The following is a 23,417-nucleotide window of genomic DNA, read 5'->3' on the forward strand; positions in this document are numbered from 1 at the left end:
CTACCCTCTCCCCTCCAAAAGTTGCACTGAAATGACACTACAGTTTTCTTCTTCTGAGACTTATCGACATGTTGTGTCTGACTACAGATTTGTATTTTTAATTTTACAAAGCAAGAATGTAAAATGTTTGCCTTATTTAAAAAAAAAAAGGCTTTTTTTTTCCTGCCTATGTTGGCGAAAGTAACTTTTTTCCCATCCCAAGAAATCTTTGCTGTCTCTGGGCTGGCGTTAGCGAGCTGAGGCCGAGTCCGTCAGAGATGGTCCCGGTCCTGGTTCTGGCCGCCTTTGCCTGGGGGTGCATCCCCCAGGGTGGTTTGTAGGCAGTCGGGTCCTTACAAGGGTTTGGGAAAAAAAAGATTCAGCGCCCCAGGGCGGCTTTTTAATCCTGCCTGACACCTCCAGGCAACAGACGCATCAACACGAAGCGGCTTTGTCATGCAAATGGCAGGGCGCAGGTAGACACCGCAGGGCTGCTCCACGCACAAATGGCCGGGGACTGCCACCCCAGGGGAGACCCCCACCTTGCTGATCTCCCCCCAAAAAAGGAGAGTAAAAGCAAACCCGTGGGACGGCAGTTGGGACCCCGCAAAGCTGAAGAGGCAGCAGCAGCCCGGCGCCGGAGCTGTGGTTAGCCATGAAGCCAGCGAGCGTGTCATCTCCTGGATGCGGCGTTTTGATCTTGCGCGCATTAAAACCCAGCTGTCAGCTAGGAGACTAACGAAGATTATAGTTCAATTAAACAAAAAAAAAATTATTTAATAACTCAAGCGTGTAGCGTTGTGGTTAAACTGAAAGAACTCCGGGTTTATGTCAACATTGCAGCCCTGCAACAGCACTATTCTACCGAAATAGTGGTGCTGCTCTAACATGCAAGAGCAACACTGAACTAAATCAGCCCCTCAGATGTTCGGCAGGGAGCTTTACAATTAGAAAGCAGATGGGTTTTCCCCCCTCCTCCCCTCCAACGTACCCACGTAGGACGGTTCCTCAAGTACCGGAGCAGACAGCCTCCCCAAGAAGCCGATATTCTGGGGGCATCGATGCCAGATCAGTAAGAGCAGCAGCCCCACGGCACGCATACGCAGAGAAAATCCTCAGTGAATAATTAAATGGGATTTTGTTGTTCAAAGCCTTGCACCAGCACTGGGGACATTCTTAGGAAGGTAACGTGGGAAAGAAGGGGCAAAAAAAAGGTCTGAAGTTTCCCGGTCCTCAAAGGGGCAGGTTTGAGTCTCGGTGCCGTCTCGAGAAGCTGCAACCTTTTCCCCACGATACATCCGAACTGAAGTTTTCTGTAGAGCAGCATTTATAACAACAAATATCAACAGACCGTAGTCACCAGGCTTCGCCCTAAATGGCTGTAGATCTCAACTGTAATTTATACACAAACAAGGTCCTTTTTAAAAACAGAACTATAGAAAGCAATATATTGCGTGAGTTTTTGCATCTTTCAAATGCAAACGGTGACATATAAAAAGGGCAGATCTGTGTGTTTCCCAGTGCCAAACCGCCCTGTCATTCCAAATCCAAACATCCACTAATTTAACAGGCTTTGCTACTGTCAAATTACCAATACAGATTAGGCCCCCTCTTTTTTTGTTTTTGAAGTCAAAAGCCACAACCCTGAAGAAAAATCAAGAACGTCGAAGAGCAAAATAATGCCAGTTGTTTGACAGAGACCGCCAAGTAAAAATCCAAGAGCCAGTATGACAGAAAACTGCTTTATCACAGGGAAACAACAGCATCCAACTTCTCATATCACAGCACACACAACTGCAGCAGCATTTTTTTCACCAGGATGCCTACAAGCAAATTTGTTTCCTGCTCTACTCCGGTTCTACTAATATAATTTCCACAGCTCATTTTAACATCACTCTGTATGTGTACCAAGAGGGTTACAAAAACAAATGGGAATTGACTATCCAAAATTAAAAGTACATTAAAATCCATCACATGTGCATCTACATCAATGGAAACAGAGGGACCAACCTGGAAGAATCAGTGCTCGCCACAACGTAAAGGAAAGCTGTAACTACTGCGTCACGGTTGATATTAATTCCTAAACGACCATTTCACAATTTGTGGCTGAAGATACTGAGTGTGTTTCAAAGCAATACTCCCAGATACATAGAGCATTCAGGCAGAGCAACTGATGGCAGAAATAAGTATCAATCAGCAAAGAGCAATGCAATATCTGAAGGCAAAAAAAAAAAATAATCCAATCTTTTCATCTTACTGATAAGCAACTTTAGCAGTTCCGCTTCCAGCCCTCAATTTTCCTCAACAAACGAAGAGTTAAAGCCAGAAAATTCACATCTGTCCCAGTCACTACAAAGGCGGCATTTACATCATTCCGCCATACATTATCCTACAGTTGTAAACCAGGGCTCCCCCCCGACAAAGCCCCCAGCCCTGTTCAAAGGACGTCAGACACCACAGACGTTAATCTCAGCTTTTCCACCGTGATCGCAACCAACACCTCTGAGAGCTCTCCAGACTCCACCGGACGGAGGCTCTGAACAGCCTTCACCGTAACTGAAGCCACCCAACCCCCCCCCCGGCATGAACACGCGCTGCAGACCAAACAGGAGGAAACCCAGCTCGCCAAAACCGGTCTTTGGAAGAGATAACTCACTGTTCTGGGGATGGGTGGCGACAGAGATCCATTAGGCATGTACGGGTCGTTATTCATATTTGGCATCATGATATACCCAGAATAACCAGAGTACGATGGTCCCTTGCTGTATAAGCCACTGTCGGGATGCTTTCCTATGGAAGAGGAAACAATGATTGCATTATTCCCCGCACACACGTTTCTTCTAAGTTAGAGCATTTAAACAGGTACTGCTCATTCATAAAAATGTTCTGCATGCAAACGTTTCCTTACTCATGGAAATTACCTCTGACAGAAAGTGGTCCACAGCAATTTGTAATAACATTTTTTTCAAGAAGAGTTAATTCTTAAAGGAGCAAGTACTCTCAGTAAGGAGCTTATGCTTAAGATACAGAATAGCCTCAGAGTAACCGATTTCTTTTGCTAGTCCCTGTTCAAATCAAGGCAGAAACATCAGCAATGACATCACATTTCTCAAGTAGCAGTTTTCCCCCCATTTTATACATCCCTCTAGGATTTGTGGATTCAGAAGTATTGCCAGTATGGGTTTCCAACATCATTGTTAGGAAAGGGAGGAACGAGGCAGTGATAACTAGATATAATCATTTCCTTCTCTTGCTGAGCCACTGCGTGCAGCGAACAATTCATTCTGGCCACGCTCGCCAGGAACAATTAGAGGGCAGGAGCTGGTTTAGGAGATGACCCTAACGATCTGGGGGGGGCTGTTGAACACCCATGGGACTACAGTCAAGAGGGAAGCCAAGTGAGGGAGGCTATTTTGCAGGAAAATAAAGAATTTGGGTCCAGGTCCTGCAAAGGGGGGTGACCAGGGAGCACCTATATGACCGCTGACAGTGATACTATTTGAAAGTGAGGTTTTAAGAGGATGCAACACGGATAAGAAAACTACACAGAGCTGACCTCCTCTCCCTCACTGTCAAAATGCTATGAGCATGGACATTATTGCTTTTAGGCAGTTTAATGACGAATTTGGAGAAAGATCACCACAGAGTCTCGGAAAGCACCAGGACTGAACTGTGACTATCTTTATTCAGAATTTATGATCTGGTTTAGTTCGTGATGATAAGCAATTTCATTTTAAACATTATCTCCTGTCCTTCACAGCACACATTCTTTGTACGTGTGTCCAGCTTCCTAAGTGATATTCAACAAACTCTGTTATTTCCTCTGCCCTCCTCAATCAAAATTAACCAGCTGGTACATTAAAAAAAAAAAAAAAGGCAAGAGGTCTGTTCATGCTTAGATTTGGAAGAAGAGATTTAACTGACACTCTGGCTATGGGGAAAAAAGCACAGAGTTTCTGAACACACACAACTCGGCTGCGCTGTATGTGAGTGAAGAGATAGGTGTGTTTAAGCTGATATCCTAAAAATAGTTTTTTCTTCAGTGAAGATCCATTTGGCCTACTTATCAGTTTCTAAACAACTGAAATACCATTTGGTCACTCAAGATAAATGTGCTGCACATTCATCTCCTTTTTAAATGCGCTTTGAATGCACCCTGGCATCCCCCCTCCCCAAAAGGTACTAAATTTATGTTTCCCAAAAGAAATCAAGCTCCAGTTTGAGGACCACGCGGAGGCTGACAGGGGGACTAAGAGGGACAATATCGCAAGACAGGACCGTGCGCTTCTCACCTTCCTCGGGGTGCTCTCTGCCTTTATCATGGTAGGAATCCTGCGCTTGAGTCTGCCTGGAAACCTGACCGCGGGGAATCCACCATCAGAAAAGAAGAAGAAAAAGAAGAAAAGTCATTGTATGGATGCTCATTTATCGATCACAGCGCTACACCTTCTTGTAGACAGAAAAAGTTAGGGGCAAGAGATAAGCATCTTTCTTTTCCCTTTTAAGTCGCTTGGAAGGCAACTGTACCAGAAACGTTTGTGTAAACGATCGTTTTATGACAATGTTAATAACTACGGGGCTTTGCGAAGCGTTTCTAGCAGAAGTGCCCTATATTTAACGGAAGGGGTTTATTTCTGGAAAACATTTGGAGCTTCGGCGGTCAAAACACTCTTGGTAAAAAGATACCAAAAATAATAATGAAAATCGCGTTGCCCTCATTACCAGATCTTTAGAAAAAAAAGAAAAAAAAAAACCAACTAAAAATAAATGAAAGAAAAGAAAGAAAGAAAGAAAGAAGAAAAAAAAAAAGGCAGGTTCCCCGCTCGCCCTGAAGTTGTTTTAGCGTCGGGAATTTCTTCCCCAAACAGTTTTATGCAAATCCCTTTAAGAGTTTACGGCTAATGCATCGACCCCGCTGATTTTACCGAGGAAATTTCACGGCTGCTTGAGGTCTGAGACCGCCGCACCGTCGGGGGACTCGCGGGAACTTTCTCGTCCCGGGCCGAAGCGCAGAGGGGGTGCATGCCCACCCCCCCACCCTCCCCTAGCCCGGCCCGGCCCCTCTGGGAACGGGAGTTGAGGTGGGATGATTTTTTTTTTTTAGGGGGAAATTCGGAAAATAAAGGTTTTCCCTCTGCCCCGCTGAAGCTCCCTCCCTCCCTCCCGGCGGCGGCGGCGCTCGGAGCCCGCCGGCATCCCGCGCCCCCGCGGCCGCCCCGCTCCGCGCTGCCCCGCGGAACCTCCGCGGAGTCCCCGCGGCCGCGCACCTCGTGCCCGTTGGCGCCGGGGGCGATCTCGGACTCGTTGACGAGGGAGGACTTGATGTCGGCCAGGTCGCCCTCCTCCTCGGGGTGGCTGATCTCCGCGAAGATCTTCTCCTTCTGGGGGTCCCCCTCGTCCTTGAAGGGGATCATCTCGTCGGTGGCGCAGAGCTCCGGGTCCCCCCCACCGCCCCCGGCCCCCGGCAGCTGCGGCATCCTCACGGCAGCGCGGCGTCTACTGCGGCCGCCGGCCCGCCGCGGGAAGGGGAGCGGGAGCGGGAGGAGCAGCGGGGGGAGGAGGAGGAGGAGGAGGAGGGAGGAGGAGGAGAGAGGAGGAGAAGGAGGAGAGAAGAAGGAAAAAATCCCGTGAAGTCCTCGGGGTTGCTCTCGGCAGCTGGAGACCCCCGCCCGTCCGCCCCCTCGGGGCCGAGGTACCCCCGCTCCCGCACGGCACCGGCCCCGCGGGGAGCCTCGCCCCGCCGCGCCGCACGGCCGCGATCAGTCGAAATACACCCGCTTGTGTCCCGCCCGCCCCCAGGGACCGCGCCGGGACCCGCCCCCCAGGAGCCCCGTCCCCCCCCCTCCATCCGCCCCCCGGGGCCCGGGCTCACCCTGGGGGGGCGAGGGGGCGCGGAGGGGAGCGGAGCCCGCCCGAGTTTCGCCTCCGAGTGAAGTTTGCCGCCACCCGGGCGGCCCCGAGTTAAAATGGCTGGGGGGTTGGGGACGGGCAGGGGGAGGGGGCTCCCCGGGGGACGGGGACGAGCGCTGCCTGCGGCGCGCACCCACCGGCCCTTTGTCCGCCGCTTCGCCCGCGGCTGCGGGCACGGCGCGGCTGGGCTCGGCGGCACCGCGGGGGGCGAGGAAGAAACAGCCCCGGGAGGGAGAAAGGGAGGGAGGGAGGGATGGAGCGGGCGGGGAGGCGCCCCCCCCTGCCGCCCAGCTTCCCTCCGCGCCCGCGGGCAGGGAAAAAAGTTGCCTCCGCGGCGCCTCCGCACCCCCGGGCCGCCTCCGCGTTCCGCGCCCGCTCGGGCGGGCCGGGCGCCCCACGGGGGACGGCGGTGGGGCGCGGGGCGGCGGCGGCGCGACTCCGGCATCGCCCCCGCCCTCCGTTCCCTCCCGCCCTCCTCCCTCCGCCGTCGGGGCGGGGCGGGGCGGGGGCGGCGGAGATGAAAGGAGCCGCCGCCGTGACTGACACCGCGCCCGGGGCGGGGGGGGCGAGCGGCGGGGACCGGCGGCTCGGGGCGGGGGAGGGGGGGGGCGGTGCGGGTGCGGGGCTGCCCCCCGGGCAAACTTTGCTCAGGCTGCGGCGAGCGGACTCTGTGTGTGTCTGTGTGTGGCGTGTGCCGCACCGGGGGGGCTGCACCGGGGCACTGCCGCTCCTTTCCCTCCCTCCCCAGCCCGCCGAGGAGGGCACAAGCACTGGCCCCATCCCCAGGCAGAAAGACCTGCTTTTTTAGGGCTGCTTTGTTGAGACTTCCCTCTTTTTTGTTGTTTTTTTGAAAATTTTTTTTGGGGGGGCGGTGGGGCGGCAGCCACATGGCGTTGCTCGGGTCGGGGGGAGTGTGCGAGGATTTGCCCGGCCGCTGCCCGCGCCCGATTGGGACGAAGGGCAGAATTAACACATCGCCATTAAATCCAGCCAAGCGCCCGGCAGGAACGTGTAGTAGCACCCCCACCCCCCCCGAGGCAGGGGGAGAAAACCCGCCGGGGTGAGCTCGCCCCGGTTTCAGACCGGTAAAGGGAGCCGGAGCCGTAACAGGAATTCATTCATCCCTCGCCCCGTCCCGTTCCTTCAGTTTCATCGCTGCTCCGTTAGCTCCCGGGCGAATCGGCATTGCCCCGGTGCAGGGTACACATGCATTTTTAAAAAAATGTAAAAAAAAAAAAAAAAAAGACAAAAAAAATCCAAACAAAACCAGACACTGCGTTTGGGAAAGCGTCAGGATCCGCAACTTCTTTTATTTTGCGAGCGCGATGGGCGCGCATTTCGCAGGAAACAACTTCCCATGATTTTGGCATGGGAAAAGTGCGGTTCGTGCTTTGCACATGCCCCGCGAGGCTGCTAAACCTCCCAGCGCCGGGAGACGGGGAAACGGGAACGTGTGGATGCTCAATCCGTTTTCAGCAAGATGCTGGGCTCGGCGCGGGCTGCCCGCGGGCGGCCGGGACACGGGCGGACTGAGCCCGGCTGCCCCCGCCGCCGCTCGTGGCTCTCCATCACCGGTAATTAAAATCCAGCTGAGAAACGAGACCCCGAGAAAGGGCGCAGGTAGTGGGAAACGGGGGATGGACTTGTCAAGTCGAACAAGTGCGTAAAATAAATCATGGAGAAAGAAAGAAATTAGAAATGTAAACCCTGGAAAGGGGCTTAGTCGTGCAACGCTCCCCGGACGGAGAGGGGGAGGAAAGCCCCTCTCTCCCGAAGGCGGCTGGAGAGGCGATGGGGAAGCGCTTGTCGGGAAAAACTGCAACTCGGGGATGGTTTGTGCGCGGAGATGCCGCCGCATCGCTCCCGCCCCTCTTCGTTTCCCCGGCGCTCGGCGGGCACCGGGCACCCGGGCCGGGGGGAAGGTGCCCCGGAACGGTCCCTTTCGGAAGCAAAAACCCTGGGGCGACGGCCCGAGCGCGGCAGCCCGCTCCCCTCGACGAGGCGGCCCGGCCGGGAGCAGGACAGGGGTCCCTTGCCGGAGGGGTCGGCAGCGCGTCCACCCGTCTGTTTCATTACCGGGTCCCTCTGGAAAAGCAGCCTCCCCCCGCCCCTTCGCCATTCCGGGGTCTCCCCCTTCATGTGGGCTGGAGTTTTTCCCGGCTCAGTTTTTTGGGTGGAAGGATTTTGAAGGCAGAAAAGGGCCGGGGTGGGGGCGGCGGGGCGGGCGGGGTGGTGGTGGTGGGGGGAGGTGGAAACTGTAATGATTTATGACAAGAGGATAAACTCAGGAAACCTCAACTCCAACGCCAGATTTGACTGGCGACAACACAAAGCTGTCGCTTTACTCGGAGTTCGTGGGGCTGGGGAGAAGGGGGGGGCACTGTCGGGGGGTGTGGGGGGTGCGCCCCACGGTGCCCCCTCCCGCGCCCGGCAGGACCGCGCCGCCGGGAGCGCGCCCGCCGCCGTGCCCGCTGCCTGCCGGCACCCCGCTCCGCACCGGCGGCCGCACGGCGGTGCTTCAGCGGGGTTTGTCTTCGTATTTTGGGTTTTGTTTTGTTTTGTTTTGTTTTTTTTCCTTTTGGAGTGGTTTTGTATTTTTTTTTATTTTGGACGTTTTTGCATTTTAGCTATTTTTGGTCGTTTGAGCGAGTTTTGGCGTTTTAGAGTTTTGGGGGTTTGGTTTTGGTTTGGTTTTTTGGTTTTTTTTCGTGTTTTTTTTCTTTTATTTTTGCATTTGAGCGTTGAGGGTGTCCGCACTTCGAGCAACTCCCCGACGGCCAGCCCGGCTCGCCCGTCCCCGGGGGGCGCGGGGCAGGGGGGGCGAACCGGGAGGGGAAACCCGCCGCCGGCCCCGGGGCGGGCCGAGCACGAGCGCTCGGGGCAGAGGGGCGACCCCCGCAGGCCCGTCGGGGGTTGTGATGGGGGAAGAGGGGGGGTTCCAAAGACTTCCCCCCCCCCCCCAACTCCCCGGGCGCAATAAGCGGGACGGGGGGGGGACACCCTCGCGTGCGAAGCGCCGTCCGCCGCCGGCGCCCCCGATGTAGGGGAGGGCGGGAGCGGGGCGGGGCGGCGGCGCCTTTGATGTCCCGCCGGCGGCCCCTTTCATCCCCCCCCTGTTCCCCCCCCCCCTTTTCCCCCCCGGGCCCTTTGTGTGACTAAATTTGGCAGGAGCATGGAGGCGCGCCAGGGCGCCCACGTGTGCGCCGAGCTCCCAGCTGAGCGGGCAAGGGTTTTCTTCCGGGTAAGGAGACAGCGGGGGAGATCAAAGAGTTTGGGGAGCTGGACCCGAAATGTGCAGTGGAAATAAAATTTTTTAAAAAAATAAATTACTAATAATACAAAAAGGAAAAAAAAAATCCTCCGGGCTGGACGCATGCTGGACGCATGCCAGCCCGGAGGCACAGGGGAGAGGGGGGAGCGCTGCGCACATGGTGGGGAGGGACCGGGGGGAAGGAGCTAGTTTTCCCCGGGAGGGGAAAATAAAATTTAAAGAAAAAAAAATATTTTTTTTAAATTTTTTTTGCAAAGGGGGTTGCATCTATTTTTGGAGAAGAAGAAGAGGAAAAAAAAAAGGAAAAACCCAACCAAAACCAAAAAAACCACCCTTTTGTTTAGAACCACCGGGCTGTGGAGCCAAGCGGGCTCCGCCTGGAAGAGCCGCCCGACGGCGCGTCCCTGCGCCCGGCCCGGCCGGGGCTGCGCGGCCGCGGGGGTAAAACTCCTTTACATCGGCCGACAAACGAACAAACAGCGGCAAAAAACCTCCCTCGCCCGGGAGGCCAGTGCCAGTTTGGAGAGAGTCTCACCAGGCAAACACTCCGCGGGTTTTTCTCCCCCGGGGGGTAAATGTCGAGGGTGGCCCCCCCGAGGGGTGGGTGCACCCCCCGCCGTGCCCGGCGGGCCAGGCGCTCACCCCGCTGCCGAGGTGTGCCACGGCTTTTTAATGAGCTGAGCGTGGCAGAGCTGGGGTGCGGGAGGAGAGGGAGCCCCGGAGGGCCCCCATCACCGCCCCCCACGCACCCTGCCCACCCCGGGCCCGCGGGGGTGGCCACCCATCTCTGGGCTCCCGCTGCTCCCCCAGTACTGCAAAGCACAAAAAAGGATGTCGGATTTCAAAAAATCTCCCAGATCTGCAGTGCCTTTTTGAGGCAATGTGAACAAATTTTGCCTGTTCCCTGGGTCTGCGTTTGCCACCCTATTTAGATAGCAGCCGTGATTTATGTGCAAGCTGAATATATAGGCTGAATTCCCAAATTCCTTCTGAAGCAAATCAGCCCTCCTCCGTCAGGACGTGGGGTGAGCAGGGCCCGAGCAGGGATGCGACGATTAGCCCTGGGCTCTGCAGCGTTATCGCTGCGGTCTCCCGCACGCACGCTCGGCTGCTGTGTGGCACCACTGGGGAGCCGGCCCGGGGTTGACTCTGGAGGCATGAATGTATTTAGAAATACGGACCTGTTCCTCACCTCTAAAACAAGGATAATGCTTCTAAGCCTCTTTTTCACCCTGTGAGAATAAATGCGATGTTGTGTAAGAGGCTTGCTGCTCCTCTGACAAATGCCATAGGAAAAGCTGTAAGTAACACATCTGGATGGGTTTGGGGCAAAACCCAAAGCGCCCTTTTGGGTTGCAGATGCTGTGGCCTACAACGCCATGACCCACATACAGCTGGGCGAAGTCAAGATGATGCTGCCGAGTGAAGGGAGCAGCTCTGTATTTGCTGCAGATTTGTGCTTTCAGTGGAGGGAAAAACAAAAAGGGAATAAAGTGTGCTGGTTTCAAAAACTCAGTTATCATGAGTCTTTATGAAATGCACACTCATTTTTTAAAATTATAACAAAGGGCATCCTGGCTATGTTTCCAGCAGCTATATCAAAAAGCAACTGCACTTCTCATTTAAAGCTACTTTGAAAGAGATCACATGTAATAGGTATTAGGATATTAAGAGTGTATATGTGCTTTTTGCTTTTTAATTTACACATCCCGCTTTCCAGTTCCAGGACGCCATTAATGTTCTTAGCCCAGAATTACTCTATTTAAAGAGCTAGGTTTTCTTAGCCCTTGCGACAACATGGGCTTTATGAGATTTGAGTGGGCAAATCTCACCAGTGCGTTTTGACTGTAAGAGCTTTTGTTTAGAGGAAAGCATTGGTGGCTCAGATCTCACGAATATGTTATCTTATTTTGAGATTAAAATAGTTAGCAGTTCAGGGGCTGCTTTCTTCTTTGTTCTTTAAGCACAAGATAAAATACAGGGGAAGTGTCATGGTTTATCCAAATATATGGTGACATGGAGTAGCTTGTGAGCTAACCCTTACGTCGAGCAGTGCCGTTGCAGGATTATTTCTCATGACTCATCAGATCAGATAATCCGCAGCGTGTGAATAAAAAGGGAGGCAGGACTCAGAACCAAACCCAGAAAGCCGCGCGCGGGAGAATGCAAAATGTGAGGTTAATGTTGTATTAAAGGTAAGACCTGAGAAGAGCACAGCAACGCGCTGCCCCCCAGCAGGGATTTTTAGGCTAGGATTTTTGAAAGGACCGAGCAGATGTTCAAAGGGAGTAGAGCACTACATCCCCGAGGGGACCTTTGAAAATCCAAACTTTAGTAGTTTTGTTGGACACTGCATTTATGAGAGATTCTGTCTGAAGAAGCGTGTTTTAATTGCAGAGTAGCGGTTTTGCCCGTTTATGTCAACATTTCCTACTTACTTAGAAGGGGAAGTTCTGCTCCTGAATAAATAAATGCTATGCGTGGCCCAGAACAGATGAGATTTTCTCCATCCCCAAGAGCCAGGATGCCGCACCCAGGGGCCGTGTCCGTGGGCAGGCTTTCAAAGGCCCTTCTGACGGAGCCCTGCTTCTGCTCCTCACGCTTTGCCGAAGTGCTGGTGCATGTCTAACGCTGCGACTTCTTGGATGCAGTAAGGAAGGGCGCCGAGGGGCTTTTGCCAGTGGTTTGGTGCACACATCATCAAAAGCTTCACCCTGAAAATGTTTATTTCTGTTGGTATTTGCTTGTACAGTGCAAAATCAGTATCTGCAGCCTTAGAAGTTATGTGTGGTGCTTTGTGCAGAAGTCATCCTTCTACAAAAGCCCTCGGCATGGCTACAGCTAGGCCTGTTTTGGAATTCAGCATAAACCAATTGATAATATTCTGCCAAATATATAATGAAGATGCAGAGCTGACTGTACACCAGTGTTTTCTCCTAGCTTTTGAAAGGGCAACCGTTCCCTTTCCATGCTCCCAACGAAATCAAAGCGTCTTGTAATCCCTCACTTGTTTTTAAGTGACAGTAGTCCTCTGTGCCCTGACAAATATTGCCGGCAGAAGCCTGGTAGCTCTAGACAAGGTCCTTTGAAAGAGGTGGGAGGGGAGGGAGGCTCTGCGGGCAACTTTCCAGCAGCAGCTGTGCACTAACGGCATGGGAGTGTGGGAGGCTTCTCCCGGGTTAGTAAGACAGTTCAGCAATGCAGTGAATGTGTGCTCCCTGTGCATGAGTCCTATTGACTTTTTTTTTTCTAATTCTCTGACCTCTGTCTGACCAAGTCCGTTGCACATACACAGCTGGACGGGGAGAGGGAACAGCAGCCAGGCTGTGCCAGGGATCTCGCTGCACGTGGAGAAATGCGTGGCTTTCCCGGGGGAAATGTCTGAAGCAAGTAACGAGGTGGCGAATTTTCCTTCTTGCCAAGGAAGTTATTTGGAGGTGGGGTTTATTTTAAAGTACCACCTCTCGCTTCCCAGGGAAGTAGCGGCCATTAATTTTCCCAATGGAGGAATTAAACAGTAACAGCTGAATGCCAGTCAAAGGTGATGGTAATGGCCAGGGAAGTGCCAGAAGAAGTTAGCAGGAGCCTGGGGTATTGTTCAGAGCCTTGTCATCTCAGTGTCACAGCTTCACGGTTTCAGGTCTAGTAATGATCCAAAAATACGTGTCTCCACAGTGACTGGAAGGCATAGAGGCATGGTGCACGGGGACAGCAGTTAGGGCTCACCTTTTGATGAAGAGTGAGATCAGTCTGAGTTGCAGCTGGCCCCATCACCTTTAGCTCCATTCTCCTCTGTGTGGGTCTCGTGGGCTATTGTGTCCATGTCCTGGGAAAACAGGTGGTTTCAGGTTGCAATTCAGAATTTCAGAAATACTCTCTAAGGCTGAGGGAACTAAAGGGATGTGAACAAAGGTCCTGCAGGCATGGCTGGGTTGTCAAAGAAGAGCCAACCACACACACGAGGAGGTTCGGGTCAAATTCTGCAGACCTTGACTCATAATTGTGCTGGAGCAGGGATATCCAAGATGAGACTCTGAGCTGAAAAAGAGGGAGATGACATTAAGGACGGCGTGGGGTAGAGGAGAAAACCATAAGTGAATGGTTGCACTTACCATCACGAAATTCCCCGTGTGGTACTGGCCTGAGTCTCTCAGACCACTTGCGGTTCCTGCTGAGTTCAGACAGAGTGTAGGTGCTCAACCCCCTTGGGAATAAGCCCTGCCTAAGGAGGAGGATGGTTTCTGCCCCACTGGAGAGGGGTAATGAGAGAGAGGGACCTGTTGACACTGGCCAGGCGACTCGTAGCACATTGATGCCAGACAGGGTCCAGATCGTGGCTGTTGTTGCTCATCTCCCAGGTCAGGCCATTACGCCATGGTTGGTCAGCTGTGTTCTGTCTTGCACATCTCCACAGAAAGCCATACTTTCTCTCCGGTATTTGCCTTAGCTGTTCTCCTGCTTTGTGCTGGCCAGAAGGAAGGAGTAGCTGCACAGCTTGCGTATCTGGGTGAGCCTCCAGCAGCCTTGCCCACCAAGCAAGGCTTTTCAACAAAACAAGGGACTCTAGCTAGTAATACTCTTCTTGGCTAAAAGACTTTAATAACTTATTACTAATTTCTGTAGCTTTCTACACAATGTGTAATTAAATTACGGAGCTCCTTGCTGTAAGATGTTATGGAGGCCGAAATGATGAATGGATTCAGAAAAGGATTAGGCAAATTCATTTCAGCTATGAAACATGACCGGTCGGATACAACCTCCAGCTAAAATAGTCCCTGAACCTGCAATTGCAGGCAGTCCTTCTGGGCACAGGGAAGGTAATGCAGCAGAGGAGTGCAGAGTGGGAAACCAAAAACTGCAGAAACCGACCCAAACGCGTGCTGTGATGGAAAAGTCAGATGTCTGCAATCCGATCTAACTTAAAATGAGATTTAATATATCAATCAAGAGGATCACCTTTTTTTTTTTTTCCTTCAGAATTTGAATTTGCAGCATGCCGTCAGTCACTGGCCTCAAGCTATAACCAAGATTAATACCAGCTGATGTGTGTATGCCGCTACTATGTTGATAATGAAATAAAACTTTCCCCGATTTATTTGTATGTCCCTCGAGGAATTTAGTCTTTCAGACCTCTCTCGCAGCCAAGACTACTTTTTATAACGTTTATTTATGTTTGCTGGCCATGAAGCATCTAAATAGTGTTTCATAAAAACAAAATCTTTATACAAGAAAGATCAGAAGTGTTGCATGGTATTTATATTTCTTTAAAGCAGGTATCATTGGCATGCAGACAGGCTGTGGCTTGACATTATATGGTAACAAAAGATCATCCATGAAACAGTCACCATAACAAAAATAATATTAGATAACTAGAAAAAATAGCTTTTAATGGGATTTAATTTCATTTGTGACATATTATGTTGACTTTCGGTAAACCTTTCTGTTTTCCCTTGAATGCAAGCAAGCACCTTGTTATATTGAGCTCTCTTCCTCTTATGCAGCCTGCATTTAGCCTTGATACGGGCGTAGGATTCACCAGATTATTTTGCATTAGAAGAATGCTATCTTTAGCGAGAGCAATTAAAGCAAAGGGGCTGCAGGCCAAAGCGCTAGAGCTGTATGAGGATAGCAGAAGCTGTAGATTAAGCTATATATTAATTACTCGGTTCCCTACTTGGAGCTATGAACAGTGAATTCTTTAATTTTATGTTGCATTTTTAAGGTAGTTTGTCGTTCACTAAACCCAACACATCAGGAGGTTTTGTATGTAGATATTAAAATGGTGGTGCTTTAGGAACTAGTATGGTGTTTTGAAAAACAGCTCCAGAGGAGGATCCAGAGGCAGGGTACAGAGCAGCTTTTTGGGGTGTTCAGGTTGGTTGCTTTATTCAAGCTCTTGCACAGGGTTGCTATGAACCAGGTTTATTTCATCCGCACCCTGACCTGTGCTGGAGGATTTGATGTTGTGGGTCTGAACGAAGGTCTGTTTTGGGCAGGAAGGTCTCCTCACCCACCATGGTTTATAGAGGTGCCCACACAGCACGGAGTGCTCTCTGAATTAGCAGCCCTCTGCCCAGAGGGAGCTTCTGCTTTGCAAGAAGCTCATATCTTTGAACTTACTTGAATTATCCTCATCTGGGAAATGAATTATCCTTTAGCCCCGTCTCACCTCAGAAGCTCCCTGTCCTCTCAGTCACAGTTTTGTCTGCCTTGTTATTGCTGCACATCCTCCCTGTGAACTCTCCCCGCAGCTGGGGAAGCCTGAAACACCCCCTGGGAGCTGCTGCTAATTTCAAGCCAGGCACCAGGGCAGCTGCCTTGTGCCCTGCGCCCAAGCAGGGGAGGGGGTCCTATTAATGCTACTTAGTTCAGTTGATCTGGATCTTGTAAAACAGATGTGCTTGCAAAAGTCTTGACTCTGACCTGGGAAATGGGTGGCACCTCTTAAACCTTTTCAAAGGGAGTTCTCCTCATCTGCTGTATAATTTAGGCCGCTGCATTAAATATAGCTCGGTGTGGAGCAATGCCTGTAGCTATTGTGCTTGGGCCAATGTCTGCATGTCGGTTCAGCGGGGCTCTGCGTAAATGTAGGAGCCCCCACTGGGCACCCTTAGTCCCAGGGGAAGGGTGTCTGCCTGCGGTGGCTGTCATCTGTCATGCCAGCAAGGGATCTCTGCGCCTTACCCCTGTCAAAAGCGCAAATAGCCATTTATTATATGGTAGAGGAGGAAATGGCAGCAGCAACAATTTTCACACTGATTCTGAAATAACATCCCTATGATAACGGAGAGATTAATACAATATAACATAACATAATGTGGTAAGCATGCAATAGTTAACATTATCATCTCTGCCCCTTTTGTTCTGCCAGGCACCGAAATGCTGGCCATCACTTGAGTGACGTGGAAAAAGCACAGCTTGAGATTGACCCAGGTGCTCAGCTTCCTTCAAGATCACTGTGTGGCTGGAGGATCCTGGAGAGAGACATGGGCTACCATCATGCCCAGGAAGAAAATGCCCATGCCCCGACAGGATTGTTGGAAGTGGTTTCGAGGGAAGATGGGCCAGCGTGATTGAGGACAGAGACTGCGCAGCACGGCGATGTGCTGGGCAGAGGCACAGGAGAGGAGCCTGGGAAATGCTTAGGAGCAACTGGTGGCTAAACCAAATGGTGTGGAAGAAGGTGGAGGAAAGATGGAGGGAAAATCCTTGAAAATGGCTCCCTGGCCATCCCAAGGCTGGAAGAGCTTGCTAGGTGTCCAGCTCTGAAAGCACAGCTTGTGAGAGGCTTACAGCAGCCCTAGGTCTGACCACAAGACGTGACATAGCTTTTGCAGTTGCCCTCCGGAGAGTTGTTCCCTCCGTGCTGGATATACCAGGGGCACGGGCTCTTTTGCCTGTGAAGTTATGTGCAACAGATGGATGGCCTGAAAATTGCTCCAAGGTCGCTTACTGTCTCTTGCTTTTATGAGACTCAGGCATGAGGCCAACAGAGAAAAAGAGAACAGCATTGACCAAGACCTAGAAGTATTTAACATCATTTGTTCCTTGGTAAAGGGGAGAAAACACAAACTCTTCATGGAGGAAGTCGAGGAGCCGATTGCCAGAGCCGCCATGGTGCTGCTGGGCTTAAGATCGAGTAAGAAGTTGCTTGAAGGAGGCTGGTTGCTCCTTCCTAATCGCTCGGCCTCCAGCACAAGGGACAATGAAAGAGTTTCCAGGCACATACTTTCAGCGGTCTTGGCAGCAGTTGCTTAAAATGAATCCTTGCTTGTGGTTTCAGAGACATTGCCTCTCGGAGCAGGCCCATGGTATCCCCTGTATTTGTACTGTGAGGAACACAACGGGACTCCAATCCCAGTTCGAGTCTGAATGTACACCTATGTGCATGTGCATATGCGTACTTGTATATGTATAGGATATATAACCAGGCTGAGCATCTTGGTGTGAACATGGCTGTGGCCAAGGCGGTGGCCCAGGCAAGCAGACCCAGAAGGGTCCGGCCAGCCCTCCTTTGGCTCCCTGCCTTGCCACAGGAGAAACCTTGCTCTCCCCTGTTCTTTGCTCAGGTGGAGTGTACTTGGGACGCCTTTTTCTTGGCAATTGTAACACTGCAGGTCCACGGTAGTTGCAAATAGTAAATATAGGTGTTATTTTGATTTGTAAGTGCTGCTTATGCTTTTCGATTAGCTCATGCCGAGGGTGGTGGCAGCCCAGTGGGGGCCTCTCAGAGCAACGGCACTCGTTTCGCCCATACAGCACAACACAGCGTGCAGTGCCACTTTGGGTTTGAGGACTGAAAATGTCTTTATTTCAACCAGACAGCCAAGCTGGGAAGCTGTGAGGGATTTTCCTGAGGGGAAGTTTTTAGCCTTCTCCCTGGTAAGGTGGGAGGCTGCCGAACCAAGGCATTTTATTTGTTGTTACCTCCTTGCCCTGTCTTAGTTTAGTTCACGTAACTGTGGGGCAATGCACGTACACCTAGCCAAGCAAGTTTTTGGCTACACTTTCCCTTTCCAATGAAAGTTTTCTTCTGTGCAAGTTACCGTATGTGAAAACAACCTATTGCTCCGAGCGGCTGGGCTATACCGTTAACCGTGCTTACTTCATCTAGGAGGGTTTCTGTAAAGGGTCCACCATCTGTTTAGTAATGGTGAGTAGGTCCGTCCGTTCAGACACGCCAGTGTAACGGGAAGGCTTTATCAGCAGGAATTTTGCAGGAGTACTGATTTATTTCATTTACACTAAAACTATAAAGACAGCTCTCTAAGTTTGTAAGGCTTTAAATCCTTGAACTAAATGAAACTATTAAAAGAACACAAAACTGCTCACTCAACTCTGCGAGCCCAGCTCCTCTCTCAGCAACCACTCTCTGCTGACTGCAGCCTAGATATATGTTATCTTTGCAGTGCGTGAAGAACATCTGCTGATGCTGTCCTGGGAAAGGCGGGAAGAGTTCTCCATAAAGCTGAAGGAGCCTCACAGCAAATGCTGTACCCTGGAGCTCTTCTTCCTTCAAACTTTATAGCATCTGGCTCGAGCACCTCTGCCAGCTGTGACGGTTATGGAGAAACGCAAGCAGAAAAGCTGCAAGGAATGTGGAGAAAAAAAGTAAGACACTTGCAGTGAGCTATCACATGGGGGTGTCAGGGACACTCAGTAATTGCACCTCCATGTTATTGAGTAACCTCAGTTTTAGGGTGGTGGCGGCCATTTCCCTGATATACAGGAGGATGTGCCCCACTCCTCTATTGCTAGCAAATTCGGAAATCATTTCACCTGAGAGTTGGTCAAATCTACCATCCCATCATATTCATGTGCTTTCTTGTGTGTTTTAACCTAAAAATATTTTTCCAGCAAGATTTTGGATCAAGATTTATTTTTAGTTTCTTCTAAGGCCATTTGGAGCCAGAAAGGAACAAAAAAGCCTCCAAACCTCAAATGAAACGGCGCCACTGAACAAAGGGGCTCTTGTTTGTAAACTTACATTTTAAAGTGTTGTTGCATATTCTACTGGAACAGTTTTCAATCTTTCACTTACACAGTCCAGTTTTTTAAATACTAACCTATTCAAGAGTCAAGTACTTTTTAGAGCCTTTTTGAGCGTCTTTGCAGTGCTATGTCTCTGTTTTCCAGAAAGCAGAACTTGCTTCTCTCCAATGTATTGATCCTCCTAGATAATGTTTCCAGTGAGAAAAATAAGAGAGTGTTTCAATTTGCAGAGAAGCAAAGTTAAAGAGGCTGAGCTGAATCTGTCCTGTAATCTGTCAGCTGCAGTGCCTTCATCACTTAATGATCCTCACCTCATGTTTCTGCCACTTGCGGCACAAGAACAGGACTCTGATTCAGAAAAAAACAACCCAGGAAAAAAAAAATCGTACTCCCTTGCTCCCCCCTCAATTTTCCTTTGAATCTAGACATGGTCTAGCCAGAAGAAATTTTTTTCTCTGCACTTCTACCTTAATATTTCTGTCTACATTGCTTTGCCTTTCTCTGCCGCCAAAGCTAAGTGTTTGCTGAATTAAATAAACCATGCCGCGTTGACAGAGCTTGTGAATGCTGCTATTGTCACCAGAATCCTTTCGCTGATCCGACCCCAAATCCTAACGCCAACTCTGCGCTTACTGGTGCGGTAGTAAGCGAAAAAGAATCGATCACACTGACGAGGCTAAGAGAATCTCCAAAAAAGTCATTTTATAGGCTGGTTTTGTCACCACACAGCAAAACTTCAGGTGTGTTATATCTGGTCTGTTTTGGAATTGTTCCTGTCCGTCAGGAAATGTTTTTAAATTATGTTTAAATTAAATGCTTGATAAATTTGCAACACGTTAGAGAAAAGCTTTTTGTCCTATAGCTGAAATAAAAATAGTTGATGATTTCAGTTGTAAGGTGTTAATAATATTGGATTGAATGGATTTTTGGTGTTTGCATAATGCAATAGGGGACGGTGTAAGGAAATGGATTGTTCCTATCTGTATTGCCGTGAGGAATGGTAGGGCTTATGCAATATAAATTCTCTAAGATGAAAAATTGGAACCATTTTTGACAAGACAAGTTTCTTAGGACTTTGAGAGGAGAGGTCTGATTTTTCAAAATAAACCCGTAATAATTGAAGTCCCCTAATTTTGCATGTCTTAAATGCTTACATGCTATCATATATTCCAGAAAAGAATACTCTGGTGTCCTACCGAGAAGTTAACATAAAATATTGGGTCTACTGTTTTTGTCTGAGATCTAGAAACAAACGTGTCCACCTTCGTCTCCAGTCATTCTTTGTCCAACCACTCAGGCAAAGAACATCCTGCCTCCAATCTCACACGGTTATTTTCTCTGACATCTATTGTTTCTTCTCCTTTTGGGTATACTAAACAGTAGAGCAGGAGAAGAAACGCTATGGGGAGTTACGGCGAGGAGCCGGTGGCTCACACTGGTATTGGAGTTCCAGAAGTGGTACTGGCTTAAGGTTTTCGTTTTCTCTTTTAAAGTACTTGCGTGAGACAGAACGATAGCCTTTTTTAGCAATGTTTTCCTTTCTACTTTGTTTTGCTTTCTGACAATGTAGAAAACCTCAATGTGGTTGTATAGAGAGCTGCTGCGTGAATGACTCACACTGTCTCTAGACATTGTGTTTCACCGATGTGCGTCCTAATCGGTCTCAGCCCTGTGGTTTAGGTGAGTCACGCGCAACCCAGCACCTGGCAATAGGAGAAAGGCGGCTTTCATTGACTTTTCCCAGTTTGGCCCTCGACACAACATCAGGGCATGCTTATTACCCGTGGTCTCATGGAAGCACTCTATCTCTTATGCTGACCTTTGCCTCTTAGGCAGGGTCCCCTGGCTTTACTCATGCTTTGGTGTCAAAAGAGGCTTGGAAGTTGCCAAGTTTCTCCAAAAATGGGCCCTTTCTGTGTGAGCTTTCTGGTTTATAGAAATAAGGGGAATTATATTCTTCCTCCTTTAGGTATGAGAAGTGTCACAGTTTACAGTGCTTTCAGGTTTGTAAGCAGAAGCTCTGGACTATCAGGGCTCGCTCTGTTGAGGCTCTGACATCTCAAAGGATTGCAGGAGAGCCGGATCCTGAAGGCTTTGGAGACACGCAAGAGCACGGCAGCAGCAAGTAATTTCCTTCCTCAGCCAGGGGAAGCTGAGAGACCGCAGCTTTTACAAAATCTCTTGTTCAAATGACAATGCCAACCTTGCTGCTGCAGTGACCAGCAGAGTCCAGGTTACCGTTTGACTCTTGCTACACGAGCAGAGGCTAGTGTAAACCAAACTGATAATTCACATCCACTGGAATTCATGTTGCAGCTCAGAAGCGACTCTTTAAAAGCTCCAGAATAATTATTTCACCTGGAGTTGGAATTTTTTCTCCAGGCTCGACTTACAGTTTATAAATATGTGAGATAGGAGATTGGTAATTCAGTTTATAGTTTGTATGAACCCCGAAGCTTATGTCAATGCTGTTATCTATTATAGAAATGCAAACATGCTCTTTGATGTGTTATTCTCAGTGACTTGGGAGGATAAAGACGGAATACTCTATGGGCATTTCTAAAAAAAATTCAGAAATTGCAAGTCTACTAGGACCTAATAACATATTTTCATTTATTTTTTTCCTCTTTTGCAATATGGTTGATTACAGTAACTTAAAAACAAGAGAAATATTGCATCTGTCTAGGTTTCTGCAGTAGGAGAGCTCAAAGCAGTTTCCCTGCTATGCTGAAACCCCTTTTTTGAGTATGCCAAACGTTTATTATATTGTAGCAGAAAGGAAATTTGGTGCCACGTATCTATGATTTATTCTGTTGGACAGGCTTTCTTGCTATAGGAGCACCTCCTGCTGGCTCTGCACTGCACTGCCCTTGGACTGCCTGTGTTTTCCAGACTCGGGAATGAAAAAGGAAGCCAAGAGAGGTTTCTTGAGATAATGGAAAATGATCAGCGTGGGACCAGCTCTGCTGCTGCGAATGGTGATGGGGATGGCTTTGGTGAGTGACACTACCCCAGCTGCTACAGATACATATTTATATAGTCCCTAATGGAGTATTAGTACTCCACTAACTCAGTTCAAGAGGGTCGTAACACACTTTCTGTTCCCACATTTCCACAGTGACACAGCTGACGTCTACAGAATAGCTGACAGTAAAACTCGGTAATAGGGAGGTGAGAAATAGCAAGATGACATTGTGCTTATTCCTGATAGCTTCAACTAGTCAATGAAAAATAATTTGGAATGCTTTTCCACCAAAAATGCCATTTTTATAAAAAAAGTGAATGTCACTGAATTTTGTTTGAAAATATAAAAGCAAGATACTAGTACATCCTTTAAGATTACTGCCACAACAAGCAGATTCAGTGTCTTGTTTCTAAGCAATTTTTTCCTGACTGTTTATTTTTTAATTTTTTTAGGAAGCAGTTAAAAAGTAATTTTTAAAAATAAAATAAATCAAACCACAGATGATATGTTAAAGGTAAGCTAAATAAGCTCTCCGGGACAAAATGTTTTTTTCTTTGGAAAACTAAAACAATTGAAAATAGAGTTGCTGTCATTCAGATGCACAGCAAAAATAAGTTCAAAATATCAACATTTCCCCCAGAATGAGATCACTGCCAGCTCTGACATGTTCCCTTTGGTGATCAAAGCTCTTGGGATGGATGGAGATGACATAAAGAAAATGTGGTTTGTTCGTTTAAATGCAGTGGGTGGGGAGAATGAGAGAGCAGAGTGTCGTAGGGAGTAGGACTCAGAAAATGAGCAGTGAAGATCTGTTCATCAACGCCTATTACTAGTAGTAAGCATTAACACTGTAGCAGCATTTAAAGGCTCTTGTTATTTATTGTTATTCCAATACTATATAGAGAGGCCATTGAGATAGACACCAGAAAACAAGCACAAGAAGACACAGACCTTGTCTCTATAGCAATTAAGCTTTTGTTTTACAAAGGGACGACCCATGGTTTATTACAAAAACATTTTCTTCTTTATTGTCCTATTTTAATATTTCGACACACCCTAATGAAGACACAGCATGCCACTACAATGCCATGCTGTGCTCTGTTGTCATGTATTTTATGGCTGTGTGTACCCTCCGGCCTGTTTCTGCAGCCTCCTCCCTTGGTTAATTGTCACCTATGGCGGGCTGTCTGCTCCTAGGGAGGATGCCATGAAGGTAATCGATAGGATTCAGATGACACCCATCACAAAGGCACATGTGTCAGCCCAGACCGATGCTCATCCGGGACAGTGTCCACAGTCCTACACCCTGTATGGCACAGGAAGAAAAATGATTTGGAAATATTGTAGAAAACTCTTTAAAACATCTCTGGGGCTATTTTGGTAAATCTTGCTGGTTGTAAAGCCAGACCCCTTTTATCTCATAGGGACTGAAAGGCAGAAGAAAATTATGACTAATACATTTTTAAGAATTAGAAAAAATTACCTAACCCCACATATTTGGAATATCAGAATATTGCTATTTAAGGCTGTGATTTTCAAAAGAGCTTATGGGAGTGTGGCACCCGGACCTACTCCTACCCCCATGGAAATGCATATTAATTTTCTATCAACTTTCATGTGAGGGATCAAAACTCTTCAGCTCTCACTGAATTTCCCTGGGAGTTTGGTGACTGTTGCAAAAATCCCAGCTCATAGCTCCTAGCTGTCACTCTCCTTTCAGGGGGAATTGGGTGCCTATTGCGAAAATCCCAGGCTGAACAGCCTGATAACTCCTGGCTTTCAGGGCAGGAAGAAAGCACT

The 23,417-nt window shown here is 49.2% G+C and overlaps 2 protein-coding genes across 5 annotated transcripts in view; one reads left to right on the forward strand and one right to left on the reverse strand.

Moving 5' to 3' along the window:
- LEF1 (lymphoid enhancer binding factor 1) overlaps window positions 1-5,517 on the reverse strand; it is a 69,696-nt gene extending 64,179 nt beyond the window's left edge. For all 4 annotated transcript variants that reach the window (XM_054203792.1, XM_054203794.1, XM_054203793.1 and 1 more), the window contains exons 1-3: window positions 5,247-5,517; window positions 4,272-4,335; window positions 2,636-2,769 (exon numbers count right to left, since the gene is read on the reverse strand). In XM_054203792.1, the coding sequence (XP_054059767.1) occupies window positions 2,636-2,769; window positions 4,272-4,335; window positions 5,247-5,456 (408 nt within the window). In that variant the 5' untranslated portion in view covers window positions 5,457-5,517. The remainder of the gene's footprint in view (window positions 1-2,635; window positions 2,770-4,271; window positions 4,336-5,246) is intronic.
- Window positions 1-23,417, forward strand: part of OSTC (oligosaccharyltransferase complex non-catalytic subunit) — a 204,686-nt gene that overhangs the window by 11,254 nt on the left and 170,015 nt on the right. The gene's annotated exons all lie outside the window — the stretch shown is intronic.

Source organism: Rissa tridactyla, chromosome 5, assembly GCF_028500815.1.
Source record: "Rissa tridactyla isolate bRisTri1 chromosome 5, bRisTri1.patW.cur.20221130, whole genome shotgun sequence".
Lineage (NCBI taxonomy): Eukaryota > Metazoa > Chordata > Aves > Charadriiformes > Laridae > Rissa > Rissa tridactyla.